Source organism: Symphodus melops (assembly GCF_947650265.1).
Source record: "Symphodus melops genome assembly, chromosome: 1".
Taxonomy (NCBI): Eukaryota; Metazoa; Chordata; class Actinopteri; order Labriformes; family Labridae; genus Symphodus; species Symphodus melops.
In genome coordinates, this window is record NC_136691.1 from 43,577,116 (window position 1) to 43,593,755 (window position 16,640).

The 16,640-nt window shown below is 41.2% G+C and overlaps 1 protein-coding gene across 9 annotated transcripts in view; it reads right to left on the minus strand.

The window, feature by feature from the left end:
* wdfy3 (WD repeat and FYVE domain containing 3) overlaps window positions 1-16,640 on the minus strand; it is a 92,796-nt gene that overhangs the window by 66,639 nt on the left and 9,517 nt on the right. For all 9 annotated transcript variants that reach the window (XM_079343069.1, XM_079343068.1, XM_079343066.1 and 6 more), the window contains exons 2-4: window positions 5,819-6,029; window positions 3,145-3,268; window positions 416-525 (exon numbers count right to left, since the gene is read on the minus strand). In XM_079343069.1, the coding sequence (XP_079199195.1) occupies window positions 416-525; window positions 3,145-3,268; window positions 5,819-5,998 (414 nt within the window). In that variant the 5' untranslated portion in view covers window positions 5,999-6,029. The remainder of the gene's footprint in view (window positions 1-415; window positions 526-3,144; window positions 3,269-5,818; window positions 6,030-16,640) is intronic.

Genomic DNA, 16,640 nt, shown 5'->3' on the forward strand with positions numbered 1-16,640 from the left:
TACTTACAGATTCTCTACTCACAGGAGAATCTGTGAGTAGAGAATAAATATCAGGGGAAAAAGGAGCAATCCTTCATCCAGTGCAGGAGAGAAGATTAAACAACTAGCTGTGTTTGGGGGGGAATAAGCTGGGAGGGTCCACTAGGGATTTTGACTTGTACTCAAGAGCCTGTTACTCGGTTCTGACTGTGGCTGATGTTATTTTCTGCTTCGAGATCAAAGAGGGGAAATGCAAATAGGTCAAAAAGAGAGCGAATACTGAGAAACCTCCAATTTTACATGTTGATTTATTCTTTCAGATAGTCATTTATGTAGGAAATCCTTCCCAAAATAAAAAATACAAATCAGAAAAAAAAACGGCCAGGTAAACATGTGAACATTAAGTAGAATAAAAAATAAAAAAAAGAACACCAACCTGTCCAGAGGAGGCTAACAGGTTGATGGTGGTCAGAAGCATCCATCCCCGACTCGCCTCCTCGCTCTGGTTCACCTCCAGGAATTGGACTATTGCTCGACTGGCTGCCTCTGGAAACACAGGACCACACACGAGGAGCGTTAAACAGATGAATAAAGACAGCTCATTGTGGCAATCAGACGTGCTACTGGAACAATGATTAGTTATGCCACTAATACATCATCTTGTTGGATGTGACAGCAGAAAAAGATCAGCTGTAAATATCAAGATGTTATTAAGGCACATCAGAGTGTCATATTACAGATCATATCTAGCCCAAATTGGTTTTTATACACCGATAGAGGAAAGTACTTGAATGTTTAAAGATGTTTTTCCACCTTCCATCAGTATACATAATGAGAATTTAAGAAACCTGAGTGTGTGTCCCCCTACTCCAGTCAGTGTAGTTGTCTGACTGGCTAACCTTTCTGCGCAAGCTAGTCAAGTCAGCTAACCTTTTTTGCTACTAACCACTAATAACTAAAAAGAAAATCTTCATAAAAACCCGTTCAGATACTTGTACTCTTGCATTGACAGACAGAGTAACAACTCAGATACTAGTGTCAAGAAAATGAACTCTCTGCAGAGTTCAGAGCTAATATGTCATGCTATCACATCGGTACCTTTACTAGCGTCTTCCCTGATAAAGCGTACAGTATTTGAGGCTCTCCCTTCATCACTACTTCATAAGGAAGGTAACCCTACAGAATGAACAACACGTGTGATAACGTGAAACACTTTAGATTTAGCTCATACACAACAATGACTAAACCTCCTCAGCCCTTTCACTGTTAAAGTGAAGGGGCTGACTTCTTTTGACTATTAGCTCTTCACAAAACAACACGAGTCCCTTTAACTTCAGTGTTGTTCTTTTGCTTTAAAGAGACTGTTTGGATCTTCAGTATGCAGTACAAACGGATCACTGTGACAGATGTAGAGGCACAACATTTTGACACGTTTTGCATTGTGTGATTGTTTTGCAGCAAGTATGAAGAGCTTTGAGAGTTAGGAAACATTAGCAGATGAGTCGTAGTGTTGCATTGTAGATCATCTGTCAGCTTTATATGGAGCAGTAAACAGACTTTTAACAGTGTTTGTCTGAAATAAGATTTAAGGATTTAAGTCGAGTCACTCCTGAAAAGATTTTAATGTGGAGGAAATCAGAACCAGGATTTCATCAATCGTTTTTTATTGCCAAGAACATTTACATACATGTGAAAGAAAAAACAAGGTTAAAATAACAAGCACTTGAATAAAAATGAAATATGAGATGATGATGATGATTATAAGAGCGCTGTGGATCATTGGAGAGATTGAGTCAACTCGTGACTCAGTGTGCAGAGGCCTGGTGACCAGCTGGAGCAGAGCAGGATGAGACTGTGGTGTTACAAAACCAGAGCTGTTCCCTCCTTGAAAACTGCTTGCATGTGTGTGTGTGTGTGTGTGTGTGTGTGTGTGTGTGTGTGTGTGTGTGTGTGTGTGTGTGTGTGTGTGTGTGTGTGTGTGTGTGTGTGTGTGTGTGTGTGTGTGTGTGTGTGTGTGTGTGTGTGTGTGTGTGTGTGTGTGTGTGTGTGTGTGTGTGTGTGTGTGTGTGTGTGTGCCTGTCAGTCTGTGTGTAGCACCTCTCCTTCTGGGAAGCTGCAGTCAAAGCTCGGAGGAGACGCTGCTGTCTCACCTGTAGTGAACTGTTCTCATACTATTTCAGGTTTTCTCTGTGCAATATCCCACTCAGTGTTGTCAACTTTATCATGACCATCTTATAGTGTCATTATTTTTGAAGAGTGATCGCAATTGCAGCCATGTATTTATTCTTTATTTATTGACTTACATGAAAAAGCACAGTTAGAAACATCCTGCCTATTTCAGGGTGTGCACACGTCTATGTCACTCTTGTTTCCATAATGGTGAGAGTCATAAAGGTATAGATCTCCAGTATTATTACAGTTGTTTGATGACATTTAACCCTTGTGATAGATAAATAAGTAATAAGCTGTCCACACAAGGGTTAGGTGTTTCTGATGGGTTTATTTGAAGTATATGTTCATTTGTCAGAATCCAGTTGCCTTTGGATCAAGTTGTGAATGTATTTCAATTTAAATCCAGTAAAACCTCACCTCTACTTCTCTCACACTTTGTTCCGCCCACTGCCAGCATCTTGGACAAGTGCAGAGGGAACAGGTGGACAAGTACTTGTTATAAACAACACCTTTCTTTCCTTCACAAATGGACTCTTGTATCAGTTGGGATTTGTAAAAGCTCACTTGAAGGCTTTGTGTCTGCCTGTGTTCGTCTCATTCGAGTTTCTGTGGAAAACTTTAAATTAAGAGACTAACTTGTCATACCTTTTATCTCGCTGCTGATCTTGTCAAATTTAAATGATCAATCTGATGACGAGTACGAGACTGTTTAGTTTAAACGCACCATATCTCTCTAAGATAGTTCTGGGTGTCAAATAGCAAAAACAAAATGAAAAAATCCCCCGAGCATTGTGGGAGAAAAAAACAGTGGATCCTTTATAACGTCTGTCAGTTTGGGGCGGGGGGGGGGGATACCTGCAGGGGTGCGCAGGGGAAAAGTAGGTCATTTTGACAATAGAGAGAAGTGGGTTATTGGAAGAAAATGAAAGACTGATGTCAACACAAACTCCTCGTCTTCTGTAACGGTGACAAATCAAAGTGTCAGGAGCTCACCTGTGGACTTGTTAGAAGCTCTCCGTCTGATCTCGGTCACCATGAGTCGTGACACCTGTGTGGTAAACTGCAGCAGGTCAGAGAACTTCTCGATCATGCTGCTGGAGGGAGCATTCCCAAACACCTGGAGGGTCAAAAAAAAAAGAGAAGATTTCATTAAGGCAGAACAATTATGAGTTCACATTAAAGCCTGCAGCTTCTCATAGTCAGAGCTGTAGTCACACAGATTAGAAGTGTAACATTACTAACTCTATTCATAGCAACTTTAATTAAAAAAAAGAAAGAAAGAAAACAACCACAGATTACCGCAGCGTTAGAACAACACCTTGGTAGGGATACTGGAGGTGGGGGTACACTGGCTTACATCCTCATAGTACAAGCACAGACACAGTGCAGCAGTCTGAGTCTCTGGTGGAGCAGGGGAAACATAAAGGGCTCCTCATTCTTCAACGAGTCATCGTGTATTTCATTAATCCAGTAAATCGGGCATGGAAAGAGGCCCTGGAGCCGGGCAACCTGCTGCATCAGGGAGCACTCTCATCGTATATTCTAACATGAATTATGCCACCAGTGAGTGAATCCCAGCCAGAGCTGCACAAATTGGCTGATAAGTGAAGAGACCCTCGGTTCGACTCTCAAGTGTGAAGAGGACACTCGATGAAGCCGCTATGAAACAAAGAGGCTCACTAGCACTAGCACTAGCACTAGCAACCCCCCCCCCCCCCCCCCCCCAAACACACACACACACACACGCGCGCGCGCACACCCCAGGGTCACAATACAAAGAGACTGAGAAACCATTTTCAGTCGGATAAACACGCTGATCTTTTCATTAAATAATCCATATTTGACTATTTATAGCTTTGTTTTTTTTTTGTTTTTTGCTTTACTTCCTTTTCCCTCTCTGTGCACCGAGGCATTTCGTTCCCTTTAGTTAATTTATGTTACACATGCTTCAGCAATCTTTTGCACAATCTACATCTGCTGAATCATTATCTTTAGGTCATCAATCATTTGGTCGACCTTGAACAGTAAGGTATAATGAAGTTATTTATCAAACTGAAGTGACCAATAGGAACACATTTTCTCTCATGAAACAAACCTAATGCACTGTTCTCTGTCTTACACGGTTATGTTTATATTTAGTGCTTTTGCATATTTTCGGTTAGAGATTGTCCAAAGAGAACTTTGATGATGTCACTGTTGAACTTCTGTATTCTGGTGAACGTTTCTTGTTAAAATATATATATTGATATTTTAAGGGTTAAACAACTAATCATTCAATCACAACAGACGATTCAACAGACGATATGATTCGTCAGGGAGAGTTCTGAGATGAAAGGTTTCCATTCATATTAAGGTTGATCATGAATATCAATATCATAATATGATCTTGATTTTTTGATTTTTTTAAAGAGGAAACCGTCCAGATTCAGTTTTCTTAAGTTTGATCTCATTCAGCATTTAAGTGATGCAGAGCATCATAATACAGACTGAGTAAATGTTGGTGATGTGGACGTTCTGGATATCATGCTGCTCGGTAAATCATGTTAATAGTTTATTTAAAACTTTCTTCTTAAGGTCACAGTGATTTCAAAACATCTGGATTTCAAAACGTACATATTAACAGCACTGACTAATATGTGCAGATGGAGAAGTGTATGACTGTTCAACTGTGATGAAACGTTCAGGTGCTTGTTTTAAGGTAAAGTTCCTCAGTTTAAAGCCTGAAGTGTCTTTTGAGAGCAAACCTTTCTTTCATGAAAATGTGATTCCCCCCCCCCCCAAATAAAACGTGGTGTTGACAGTCTGTGGACTGCAGGTTCTTACACAGCTGGAGACCAGGTGTGTGTTAGACAACATTTACTTTGTCAGATATAAGACCGAGTTTATGTCAGCAGCCTGCGCGTGTCATCATCACAGAGCTCAGGTTTTAATCCAGTGTCAGCACTACAAAGTTAATAATAGAGACTGATTCCTGATCATTTACACGCTCCGTATATTTGAGCTGAATTTAGTGCGTGTATGAAAATAAGCTGTAAACACAAGTTTTTATTTCCACATAGTTACCTGGTGACATGACATTTGAAAGACTACAAACCCATCCGTTGTCTCTCCTTGAACGAACGACACAGACAGAGCAGCAGGTTTGAATGACTACTGCTGACATCATCATAACCCCCGAGTGCTTTTCAGTTTAATGTCCGATCTCGGGCTGGGTGATATGCACCAGGACGCACATCTTGATATTGTTTCACTGAATGGTGATACTCGATATATATATAGCGATATTGCTGGAGTTAAACATGTTCAAGAAGAGTTTGGATCAGAGAGAGAGGGTGGGAGAGAGAAAGAGAGAGAGAGGGAGAGAGAGAGAGAGAGAGAGAGAGAGAAGAGCAGGGTGAGCAGGGAGAGGCAGTGAGATGAGAAATAGGTGATCTGGCAGCTCTTCAGAAGACGCAACATAAACTACATCAATATTACCGGTATTATCCTACCCTGTATCTTGTTATCGATATAACAAGAGAGGCTCGGTTCACTACATTGATATATCTGAAAAACTCCATCTAGCGCCCAGCCCTACTCTGATCCTTTATGAGCAGTGTCTGTTTTGTACAGCAGCACATAGACCGTCTGTGTTTGAGTTCTCCCTCTTCCCCCTGATGTGACTTACCCTGTTAAACACTGGAAGCATCATGTAGAGCTTCTCCTCCTGCTCCTTCTGCGTCATGTGGCGAGGAGGGTGGCACAGCTCGGAGAAGAGGCGCCTCAGGTGCATCAGGCCGAGCGCGTTGTCCTGGGGGCTGCACTCCTCCTGCCTCGGCCGCCCCATGATCCTCTTCACCATGTTCATCTTGAGTGGCTTGGTCAGGGCAAAGGCAGCCCTGCAGACAGGAGAGAGAGAGAGAGACATGTTGAAATAGAAGGCCTGTCCGGTTCCTCTTTGGTTACAGCTGAACTGTGTGCAGATTATAATGTGTCAAGAATAGCACAAGTAAAATAAGAAAAATAAACTTTACTGGTCCCAGAGGAAATATTATTGAATGATGATTGATCAAACATGAGCAAATAAAAGGTGCGCTTCACAAAAGAGCATCACATACAAGTAGAGTAGGGTTACCCTAACCCATAAAAAACATTACAAGTATAAGAAAATGCAGCGGAAGAGGATTTGGTGCTAAAAGAAGAAAAAATGGAATCATTTATAATAGAAAACACACTTTGCCATGCTTTTCTAATGATAATATGCGTTTGTCCATAGTCTGTCTACAAACCTCCCAATCATGAGAAATGTCCTTCCTCTCCGACTTTTACCTGCTCAACTTTACAGAAAGTGTGTGCTCAAACAGGCCGCTGGGAGATTTTCCCTTCATGACATCAAGGTTGAACCCGTGTACAGAGGATACAGCCCTCACGGCGAGCAACTCCAGTTTGAATCTGACCTGTGACTTGTTTGCTGCACATCGCCTCTCTCCCTCTCTCTCCCTCTCTCTCCCTCTCTCTCCCTCTCTCTCCCTCTCTCTCTCTCTCTCTCTCTCTCTCTCTCATGTTGTACTCTATCCACCGTCCTCATGTCTCTCTAATGAAAAGGCTTAAAAAGCCCCAAAGTAAATCTTGGTAAATATCTGTATAACAAACATTGGCTGCTCTCGGTTTCTTAACTGCAGTGATTTGCTCAGCTTGTTATTTCTGAATGACTTGTTTTTAGGTTTGGACTGCTGGCTAAACAAAAGAAAGAACCTGGACCTGGATCATTGTTTTTTTCAATTCATTTTATCAATGCAAGGGAACGGTTTCTTTCTGACAATTCTTTGACTTTCATGGAAGCTTAACGAGGCGTTCAAGTCTCCATTCTCTGTAGAAATGGCAGAAAGCAGCACATTGGAGTCAGAGGCAGTGGAAGAGGCACGTGAACATTTTAAACTGTTGATTGAACAGCTTGGTGCTACTTCAGTTTATGGGATGTTGCACATCGTAGTCGACAGGTTGTTCTTCACTATTCTTAAAGCACAATTCTTATGTCTATCAATCATTTTCACAGGTCCTGTTCATTTCACATATCTTGAAAATGGTTGCTAGGAGACCTCACAGCACTGCAGAGCCTCCATCCAACACAGACACACACCCAACAATGAACAACAGAATCAGCAGCCCGGAGCTGTGCAGCTAACCGTCTCATCAATCAGCCCCCCGAACTCATACACAGACGGTACCTTGCCCAAGGGTTCACGGACAATGAAAGGAAAGTCATTCTCCGTCCTTTTCTCCATATGAATGACTTTGAGCCATGGCATAAGAGAAAGAGTGAAATCACTTTGCTGCACTAAATGAATCATGTGAAACATTTGGACTTCTTGTACCAGCATCAAAATCAATCACCATCCAGTTTCTATAACCGCACGATAACAGAGCGAGGACTCTCTCTCATGTCTTGACCCAGTCCCTAATGAAAAAGGTGGACTTCTTTCATGACCATTAAACGGTTGTACTATGTGCTCAACATTGGGTTTTCCTTAATGTCTGAACATTACTGATCCTGCTGACTTCACGTGTTTAACTGCAGTTAAAAAGCACTGACAGCTCACTTCCAGTTCTCTCAGGAAGTGGAGCAAACTCTCAGGAGAGTTAGGAGACGTGACAGTTGACCGTGTCGTCCCTTTTTTCTCAGCGGAGGAAGTTCCCTCCTCACAGCAGATTATTGTCACTGTACACATTAGTAGAAGGTTAAAGGCCGACGTTTTGCACCACAGCTTGGCTTAACCAATCTGATAGTGGGGTATAATCCAAAGAATATAATCAGAAATGTTTGTAAAATGAAGATTACGTTGCGTGTGACACTCGAGGGGAAGATAATAAATGGTTTTAACATTGTAATTATAAAGTATGCACACTGGTCACACTGCAGTATGTACCATGTCCATCATGTGACATAAAGCATGTCATGCTACTTTTACTTTGTTTGATACAAACAGAAACGGACACTTTTCTTGTTTCCATGACTAAACTAAAATGAAACTGTGGCTGCAGACAGAACAGGCCGCTGTGCAGGCAGAGTCCATGAGTCCCCAGCGTTCAGGCTGCAACCACAGATACACCAGCATGACAGGCAGACACTCAGTCACAGCGACTTTTACTTACTGATTCGAACCCTGAACAACAAAACAAAACATTCACTGTCTGCCCGCTGTTGTTATACTTGAGGCGTTTTTAAGTTTTAAGTCGGACTTTACATATGCTTGTACTTGTTCTTCCTTTATAAAAAAATAATAATAATAAAAATAAAAAAAAAGAGAGAGAGACATTTTACCCCAACATGTAGTGCTGGTATCCCTGTTTATAAAAACAAGAGGCTGCCCTGCTCGTTCTCAGACCGACCACAGGAGCTGCCACATGTTCCTCACCGTGGGTCTGTCACTCTTCACTCTTCACTCTGAAATCCTTGCTCAAAGGCGTTTCAGAAGAAGCTCCTGAGGACTCAGAATGTAGTTTTCTTTCCCTCTCCTCAGGCTCTCATATTCAGACTTCACTAATCTGGATTCCAACCAGCCTCCCCTCTGGGTATGAGCCCCTCTTAGCTGACTAATTGACTCTTGGCAAGCTTTCCCCATCTGTTGGCTTTTTAAAAAAAAAAAAGTGATTCTCTTGTTGTCAAATCACAAGCGCTGGCATTAAAGTGATATTAGAGTAATTTTAAAGAGGTCTGCAGACATAACTGGAGGCAAAAAAAACTAATGATTGAATTATGTAACTGAGGATGCTCCTGCTTCCCTTCTCTGCTGCCAGCTTCCTCTTTTCACAACAACAGCCTGACTTTGATTGAAATTTTGGGGCTTTTTGGCAGCAATAATTATTTCTTAAAAACAGCAACATTTCAAAATCATTGCCAACGAATCGAATGTGTTTGCCTTGAACAGAAACTTCATTGTAATAGCTTTTCATGGTGCTTTCATACTCTGAAGGCAGGGACTGGGCAAACACATGATAAGAAAAAGAAAATGCTTAATGGCAAAACAATAGGACAGGCAGTTCTTTAGTTAATAGAATTATTGGTTTAGGTGGGATATATCATCAGTAACAGAGGCGTTGGCTCCTGCTGTGTGTTTTTACAGGCACTCTAATATGATGCCATGTTAAAGTACAAAGGTTGATGACAGATTAAATACATTTCAGTGGCTAATGATAAGCAGCGGATGTAGCCTCCAAACCGTCTGTCCTTCTTTGAGCTCGCAGTTGGTGACTTGATCGGCTGAAACATCTGTTCTACTATCTAAGCAGAACAAAGTGGACTGTGAAAGTAGGTGGGAGGACTATTAATTGTTCGGAGAGGTCTGACCTTTACTCGAGTGTTTTCTTCTTCAACGTCTGCTTTGCCATGACCGCCATCTCAACAACCCATACCCACTTTGTCCCTCTTTTCGTCTTTAAAGAGCGGTCATAAAAAGACAGCAGGAACGTGGAAAGAAAACATAATGGCAGAGACAGACGGCGTCCCTGCCTGATTTACAGGAACATGGCGTCTGTGGCAGAAAGGAAATAACTGAAGTCTTTCATAGCACAGTTTTGCCCACACAGCAAAGCTGGCCTCTGTGTGAACTCACACACTCCAACTGCAATTCCATTTAACACCCTTTATCTGCTCTTTTATGTGAAGTGCCGGCATTAGAGTGTGTTTTTAGCATGCAGAGTCTCAAGAGGTCGAGCTTCCTTTTTGACCCAGATATTTCTTTGTTTTGTGACCGTTGTAATCAGGCCTTCAGTTGCATAATACATTTTGTTACATCAGTGACTTCTGTCCTAAGATTGAAAGACGATGTGGTCACACAGTTACCTCGCATTAACATGAGGACGATGTTTAAACACACAGCGGTGATCAAGAGGCTCACCCTGTAAAATAAGAAATACAGCCTCTGACGGCAGCGTCATTCTTGTTCAATTCAGAGTTTAGCGCGGCAGCTCTGGCTGTCTGAGATAAGGCAATCTAGAGCAAGACATTACGCTGAAGATCCTTCCAAAACAACGACAAACCCGCCGTCAGCTGCAGACGCTGATAAAGTTATGTGCACATGCCAAAGACACAGCTGTAATGTAACACACACATGAACATGGGGTGTTTTCATATGATGCAAGCCATCATATTTATGATCTACTTGACAGTCTGTGAGATTATTATGCACCTCTAAATGGTTCATAACGATAACTAGTTTACAGTTTCAGGGGAGGTCAGTCTGTTGGTGGGTACAACAACAACAACAACAACAACAACAACAACTTATATTATTATATTAGGCTGGATCACCACTAGTGGAGGCCACTTACTGAATGATGTGCTTACAGGATGACACGTTGTAATGATGTTTCTGCACTAGCAGACACATTAGACCAGCATGATGTTTGGTGCGATTAAAATACTGTAACACCCCTAAATGAAACACACACCACATGAAAAAGAACGCACATCATGCTTCTTCAGGTTAAAATAATATTTATCAAGCGCAGCATGAAAACGACTGATTTGACTTTTCCTCCGTATGAAAGAGGAAGTGAATGCAGAACACAGAGTCTCCTCAGCCAGGGGAAGTCAAATAAACGGAGCTAAAATAAGAATCTGAACTAAGAATTAAAGTGTTAAATTAAATCTATAAAGGTCAGATGATTGGTGACGTTGAATGTGGTTTGATGAAGAGCAGGTTTGTATACATTTTCTGGATCATGAAAGTCCTGCAGTGTCCAAGCCGTCTTTTTCTTTGTTTGCGTTGAACGTAAGCCAATAACTGAGAAGTCGTAATTGAGCCACAAAACCATAAAGTAGTTATCAGAGGGATCTGCTAATGCGCTACAAAGCTGAACTAGAGTTTTACCAATCGCACTCTTCGGTTCGCTCACTTTTAGTGGTCTTTATCAAAAGATGAAATCATCAATTTTAAAGTTTGGCAGCTCATTTAAGACAATCAGAGAGACAAAAAACCCACTGTATTAATATGACCTGAATATGTTCTCTTGTGTCTTGTTTTAATTATGGAGTTGTTAAACCATTACTTTCATAACATCTAATGACAGCTATAAGAGGAACTATTCTCAGCACTGCTGCATCTTACTCAGCGCAGCACTGCTGACACCTTCCTCTTTCTGTGTGCTCACATCTATCTTGTTTGTCCATTACTTCTCGCTCACACGATACAATCTGTGTCAAATTACAAAGTCTGCATCATAAAACATAAAATGAATTCAATAGTGATTGCCTGAATGGACGGAGCATGAGCGATAGTAAAACAAAGAGACGCATACAAAGCTTGTTGATGCTTTGGTTAAAATAAAAAAAAAGCCACAGATCTTCAGCACAGTTGGCCGTGGCAGAAGCACCAGTCGGAGGGTTAGAGAGTGATTAAGATGCATCAGACTCAGCAGCATCAGCAGAAAAGCCATGTTCAGCTGCTGGCACAAATGTAAACTCAGGCCGAGACACAAAGACACAGACAGGATGTCGAAAAGCTGCCAGTCAAGGAGAAAAATTCACAGGATGTCAGAAATTGAGAAACAGAAAGCAGAGGGCTGGTTTAAAAATATCCAGTCCAGTGGGCCCAGTTTCCTGACTCATTGTTTAACGCTGCACGTTTCAGAAAGGGCTCATGGGAATCGGTTGGGGCGTCTTTGGAGACAGGATTTTGTGCTGAGAGTTTCAGTGCGTTTGATTCTTACTGGAAAAGTGTGAGGACAAATCTGACTGACAAGGTTGAGGTCATCCAGCAGAGGTCAACCGGGGAGACTTGAATGAAAACAGGCACATTAAGTGTGGGTCATTCCATGCAAATTGGTCCAATTTTAGAAATCTGTCCTGTCCGACCATGTCAGATTTTGATGAAATTCGGTATACAAATCAGTACTTGGCTGAAATGAACGTGTGTAAAATTTTAGCTCTGTAGGTGGTATCGTTCCTGAGATGCAGGACTCCCATTTCTCCCCCCAAACAATGGACTGCACAGGGCCCTTACACAAAGGCATATTTAGGAGGCCTTCACGAGGTGAGATGTGCTTTGTAGTGCTGAAAATGACAATACCTCCATGTTCGCAAGGATTTCAAAAATGAAAATAATTTTGGCCTAGGTGGTTTAGTTTTTTCTTAAACTGAGATTGAGAACAGAAAAAAAATGACCCTGTTGTCACGCTCATCAGCCTTTATCTCCTGAACATGGTGGTTGTATAAACCAGAATTTTTTCCCTGGTATATAACTTTAGATTAGCTGGGCCAAATGAGGAATTGTTCTGTCAAATTGTCTCTGCATTAGAGAAGAACAAAGATGGCCTCGCCTCGGACTGAAAAGTGCAAAAAAATGCCCTTTCTTTATTCATCTATTCAACCATCACACCACCAAATCTTTTAGGTGTCTCGGCTGCTTCTGGGTTAAATTCTGCCTTGAATTTGTCTTGTTTTTGGCCTTTCAGAGAATAGGATGGGCTAAAAGGATCTAGGGTATTTGTGCAGTGTAGTTTTTGTTGGGTATTGAACATGTACAAAATAATGAACAGGTGTTTGGGTGTCCTAGTCCATTATTGCTAAACTTGCATGTATTTTGCTTCATCTCAGAAATCTGACGTCTTGAGAAATGGATGACCCAAGTACCACTTCTGTAATCCTTTTAATCTTTCACAGACAATAGTTGATCGAATCTTGTCTGATACATTATACATTTACAAAAAACCCTGATTTCCCCATTTTTGGCCTTTCAGAAATCCGGGTGGATGGGTGCTTTCTGAATTCAGTCATTTCAAACTTAGAGCTGAGGATTTACAGAGGACACTTCATTCTCCACACTGTGCCTGAAATAAATGAGTGTTTGTGTCACAAGACACTTTTTTATGGGAAGAACACAATGTAGCAGGCTCTGCCGCCTCTCTGTAATATAAACTTGACCTAATAACATTACTAACCACAAGAGATGGATTAGGAACCATCTGATAAAGCTCAGCACATGATTCTCTGATGGCATGGTTTGCTTTTTCCTTTTTTATGGAAAACAAGAAGAATGTGTAAAACTCCCTTCTCTAGGTTGGAAAGGAGACCTACATGATACAGGTGTTTTGGATTTTTTTTTTTTTTTTTTTTTTTTTTTAAAGGTATAAGAGAGAATTTTGATCATTAATGGTCTTACATCTGGACTTTCTGCAGAAAATCTCTGCATATACAGTGATTGATTTACAGGCTGCTTTCAATACATTTCACCTTGTAAAACATGGTTTCATTTTGGTTGGATTATATTTTTTTATCAACAACTTAAAAGTTGATCGTGTTACATGGTAGTGCAACTCAAAGAAGGTCTGACATTATCTCAAAATGACTACAGAATGTGCATGAACTGGCACATTTTGTCAGGTTGGTGGAAACGGAAGGACAAAGCCAGTCTATTAACTGTGCTGGATCATTACTATTTGTAATATTGTCAATGTGTTCCATCTTCAAATACACATGGAGAATCTGTACTTCCTTGGACATCCTCGGAAATGAGAAGAACAAAGCTGGCTGTTTGCATTGCTGGACTTGGCCCTGTGCAGACTCAGTGAAGCAGACACAGTGCGAGGAGGATGGTAGAGTCGGAGCTCAGCGGGGCCGGTACCACAAACTGGGGCAAACACATGTCATACGACTCGGCATAAGGCTGAGCTGGAAAATCAACAAAAGGAGAGGCAGTGATCTGCAGACAAACGCAGGATTACAACTCACTCCACCTCTTTGGTAAGCAGAGCAGCAAGCGTCACCAAACCACAGAATCCAGGCCGAGGACATATCACGTAGAGTTGTGTTTGTGCTTCAATTTAAGCACTCATATGTAGGACAGCAGCAGACTGAAATGAAGACAATAAATCTATCCTGTGGTTTTCCAACAGGGCGTTCTGCAGAGGACAGCTTGTCGTGCGGTTCAATGTGAAAAAAACAGTGACAAGTTTTGGTAAAAGGTTTGAGAGACGTGCAGAAACATAATAGCTGTTAACTGGCTTTGTCCAGAAAGCTCCGGGCGGCTTCTTCAACCAACATCTAGAGCGGTGTCCTGCTTCACCACACGTCTGCCTCTCTGTGTCAACACAAGTTCAGCTAGAGACACACTAGCAACCTGCGCTGCACACTCCTCTTGAATTGAAGTTTCTATATACATACACAAAGACAAGTCCACCTCATAAAACACCTTCTATCCCTCCCCTTCTCTTTCTGTCTCTATCGCTCTTTTGACTTCTTGTAGCCTTTTTCCCCCCATTTTTTTTCTATTAATATTATTATTATATTTTGTGGAGTTTTGTATTATCTGTGTTAGTTGTAAACAGTTAATCTGTCTATTGAAACCATTATTTTGCTTTAACTCATTTGCTGCCTTTTTCTGTTTTGTATTGTCTAATCCCTTCTCCTTGTTTTTCTACTTTGTTTGTCACAGCTCACCAGTCTGTCACGTTATTGCACCAAATTAAAAAAAAAAAAAAAAAAAAAAAAAAAAAAGTTTATATTCAAACAATCTAACACTCCACAAAACTTATTCTCCAAACAGTATTTCTAAATGTGGATGTTTCTGACATAAGGGAGGATGGCAGGGTGGCACTGCTGCAATACACAATGAATGGGGGCAAACTTGGTTTAACATCATGTACGGTAATATGTGCTGCCTCGCCCACACGGCCCTAAAAAATGACCTCAGTGCCTTAAATAAGCGGTTGATACTTTTAATTTTGAAATCATAAATAAACATATAGATGTTTAATATGTTAACTCTTTAAATATAGGACTCCCCTTACAAAGTTATTTATAGAATTATGAGTTGAGTTGATGTAAAACCCTATTTTCAAACTCAGCTCTTTGTCCCTTTTTGTGTTTTTCAGCGGTGTTGCCGTACAGCTTGTAGTACGACACAGCAGCATGCTGGGCTGAAAACTTCTGAAAGAGTCCCATAATGACTCTTCAATATTTGTAGACAAGGATTTCATCAGAAACCTGATTAAACATGCAGTACTGAGATTGAACAACAGGCTGGAAAACGTTACTTCCTTCATGGTAAATTAGACATGGTGAATTTTCATAAACATAAAGCGCAATAAAAGACCTTTGTTGGCTGATACAGGTGACTAGTGTGGCTCTTGACTAAAATAAGCAAATTAATAGTTAAAGGTCCTGATTGAACAGTACTCAAGGCCACAGACAGACACAGTCCAGTTGCTTTGGCTTTACTTGTTTCCTTAAAAATGTATGAAATGTATCTACATGATCAACTGAGTACTTTATTTGAAGGGTTTTCTTTAAAATAATAATTTTAATTTTAATTTTAATTTTAATAATAATTTTTAGCCCACACCACGGGTAAACTAAATGACTGCTCTCCTGTCTTTCGTCACGTATCTATGAGCTTGTTATCTGTTGATCCAAGAGAATGGACGCACCAGAGGGACGCTGGGCACCATTCACAAGGAACACAAACTGATAGCACAAGCTGTTTTGTTTCCTCTCACAGCTTCCTTGTGATGCGGTTGCTACTGCAAACACCGCAACTGCGCAGAATTGGTTATGTCCTAATCTAATCAAAATACTCTGGACTTTGCCAGCCAGTTTCCCTGATGTGAGTTTGTCCAGCGGTTGACATAATGCATTCAGACAGCTCAGCAGACTAAATCAACCTTCAGGAGCAGTGAAATAACAGGGAGGATTAAGATAGCAGCTTTGATGAGGATAAGAAAGCAGCATCACACAAAGTCATTACCAAGTAAGCACTAATGATACTTAATATAAAAACTGTGTGACCCCCTGATCACGCAATCCTATAGCCCTTACCTCTACAATCAAAAGGAAAAAAACATCAAATCCTGTCCTGACTCGACTGAATCAAAGAAAACGAGTTGGTGGCATCAATGGAATGACAACTCCTCTGCAGCCGGGGACCGAGTCTGCATGCTCAGCCCTCCAGTCTTTTTTTTTTTTCAAAGCTTTTTTCTTTAAGCGGACGCCAGCTTCAATGAACATCTCTCAGAGTTAACACTAACTCCTGAGAGATGAAGGCATGCCATAGCCCTGGAAAAGCCCAACTCTTCAAAAGGCCTGTGTGGCGGTTCCTCAGGAGAAAGTGATGTAATCAGAGCAATGCCTCCTGTCTGATAGTTTACTGAGGTAGGTGGCTGCCAGGCAGCTCTGCAGAGAAGACCAAAAAAAAACAGAGTTGACAGGAGTTGGATGAAACCAAACTTGCGAAGCAAAATGCTAATTTAGAGGAAGTGAAAGGCTTTGTAGGCAGGGTGGTGATTTCACACCAAACTCCTGCCAAATGCTGCTACATTTGAACCGGCTCCGTCCCCTGCAAACAACTGTAACACATTACCTCCCTTTTAGTGGTGTGCAAAACGGACCAAATTGCAACACATTACAAAAAACTTTTAAACGTTAAAAAATTAAGGACCTGTTCTTATTTAATTTTCTAATTTATTCACACATGCAAGGACCTCACGGCGCCGCAGGACTACTGAAGAGGTCC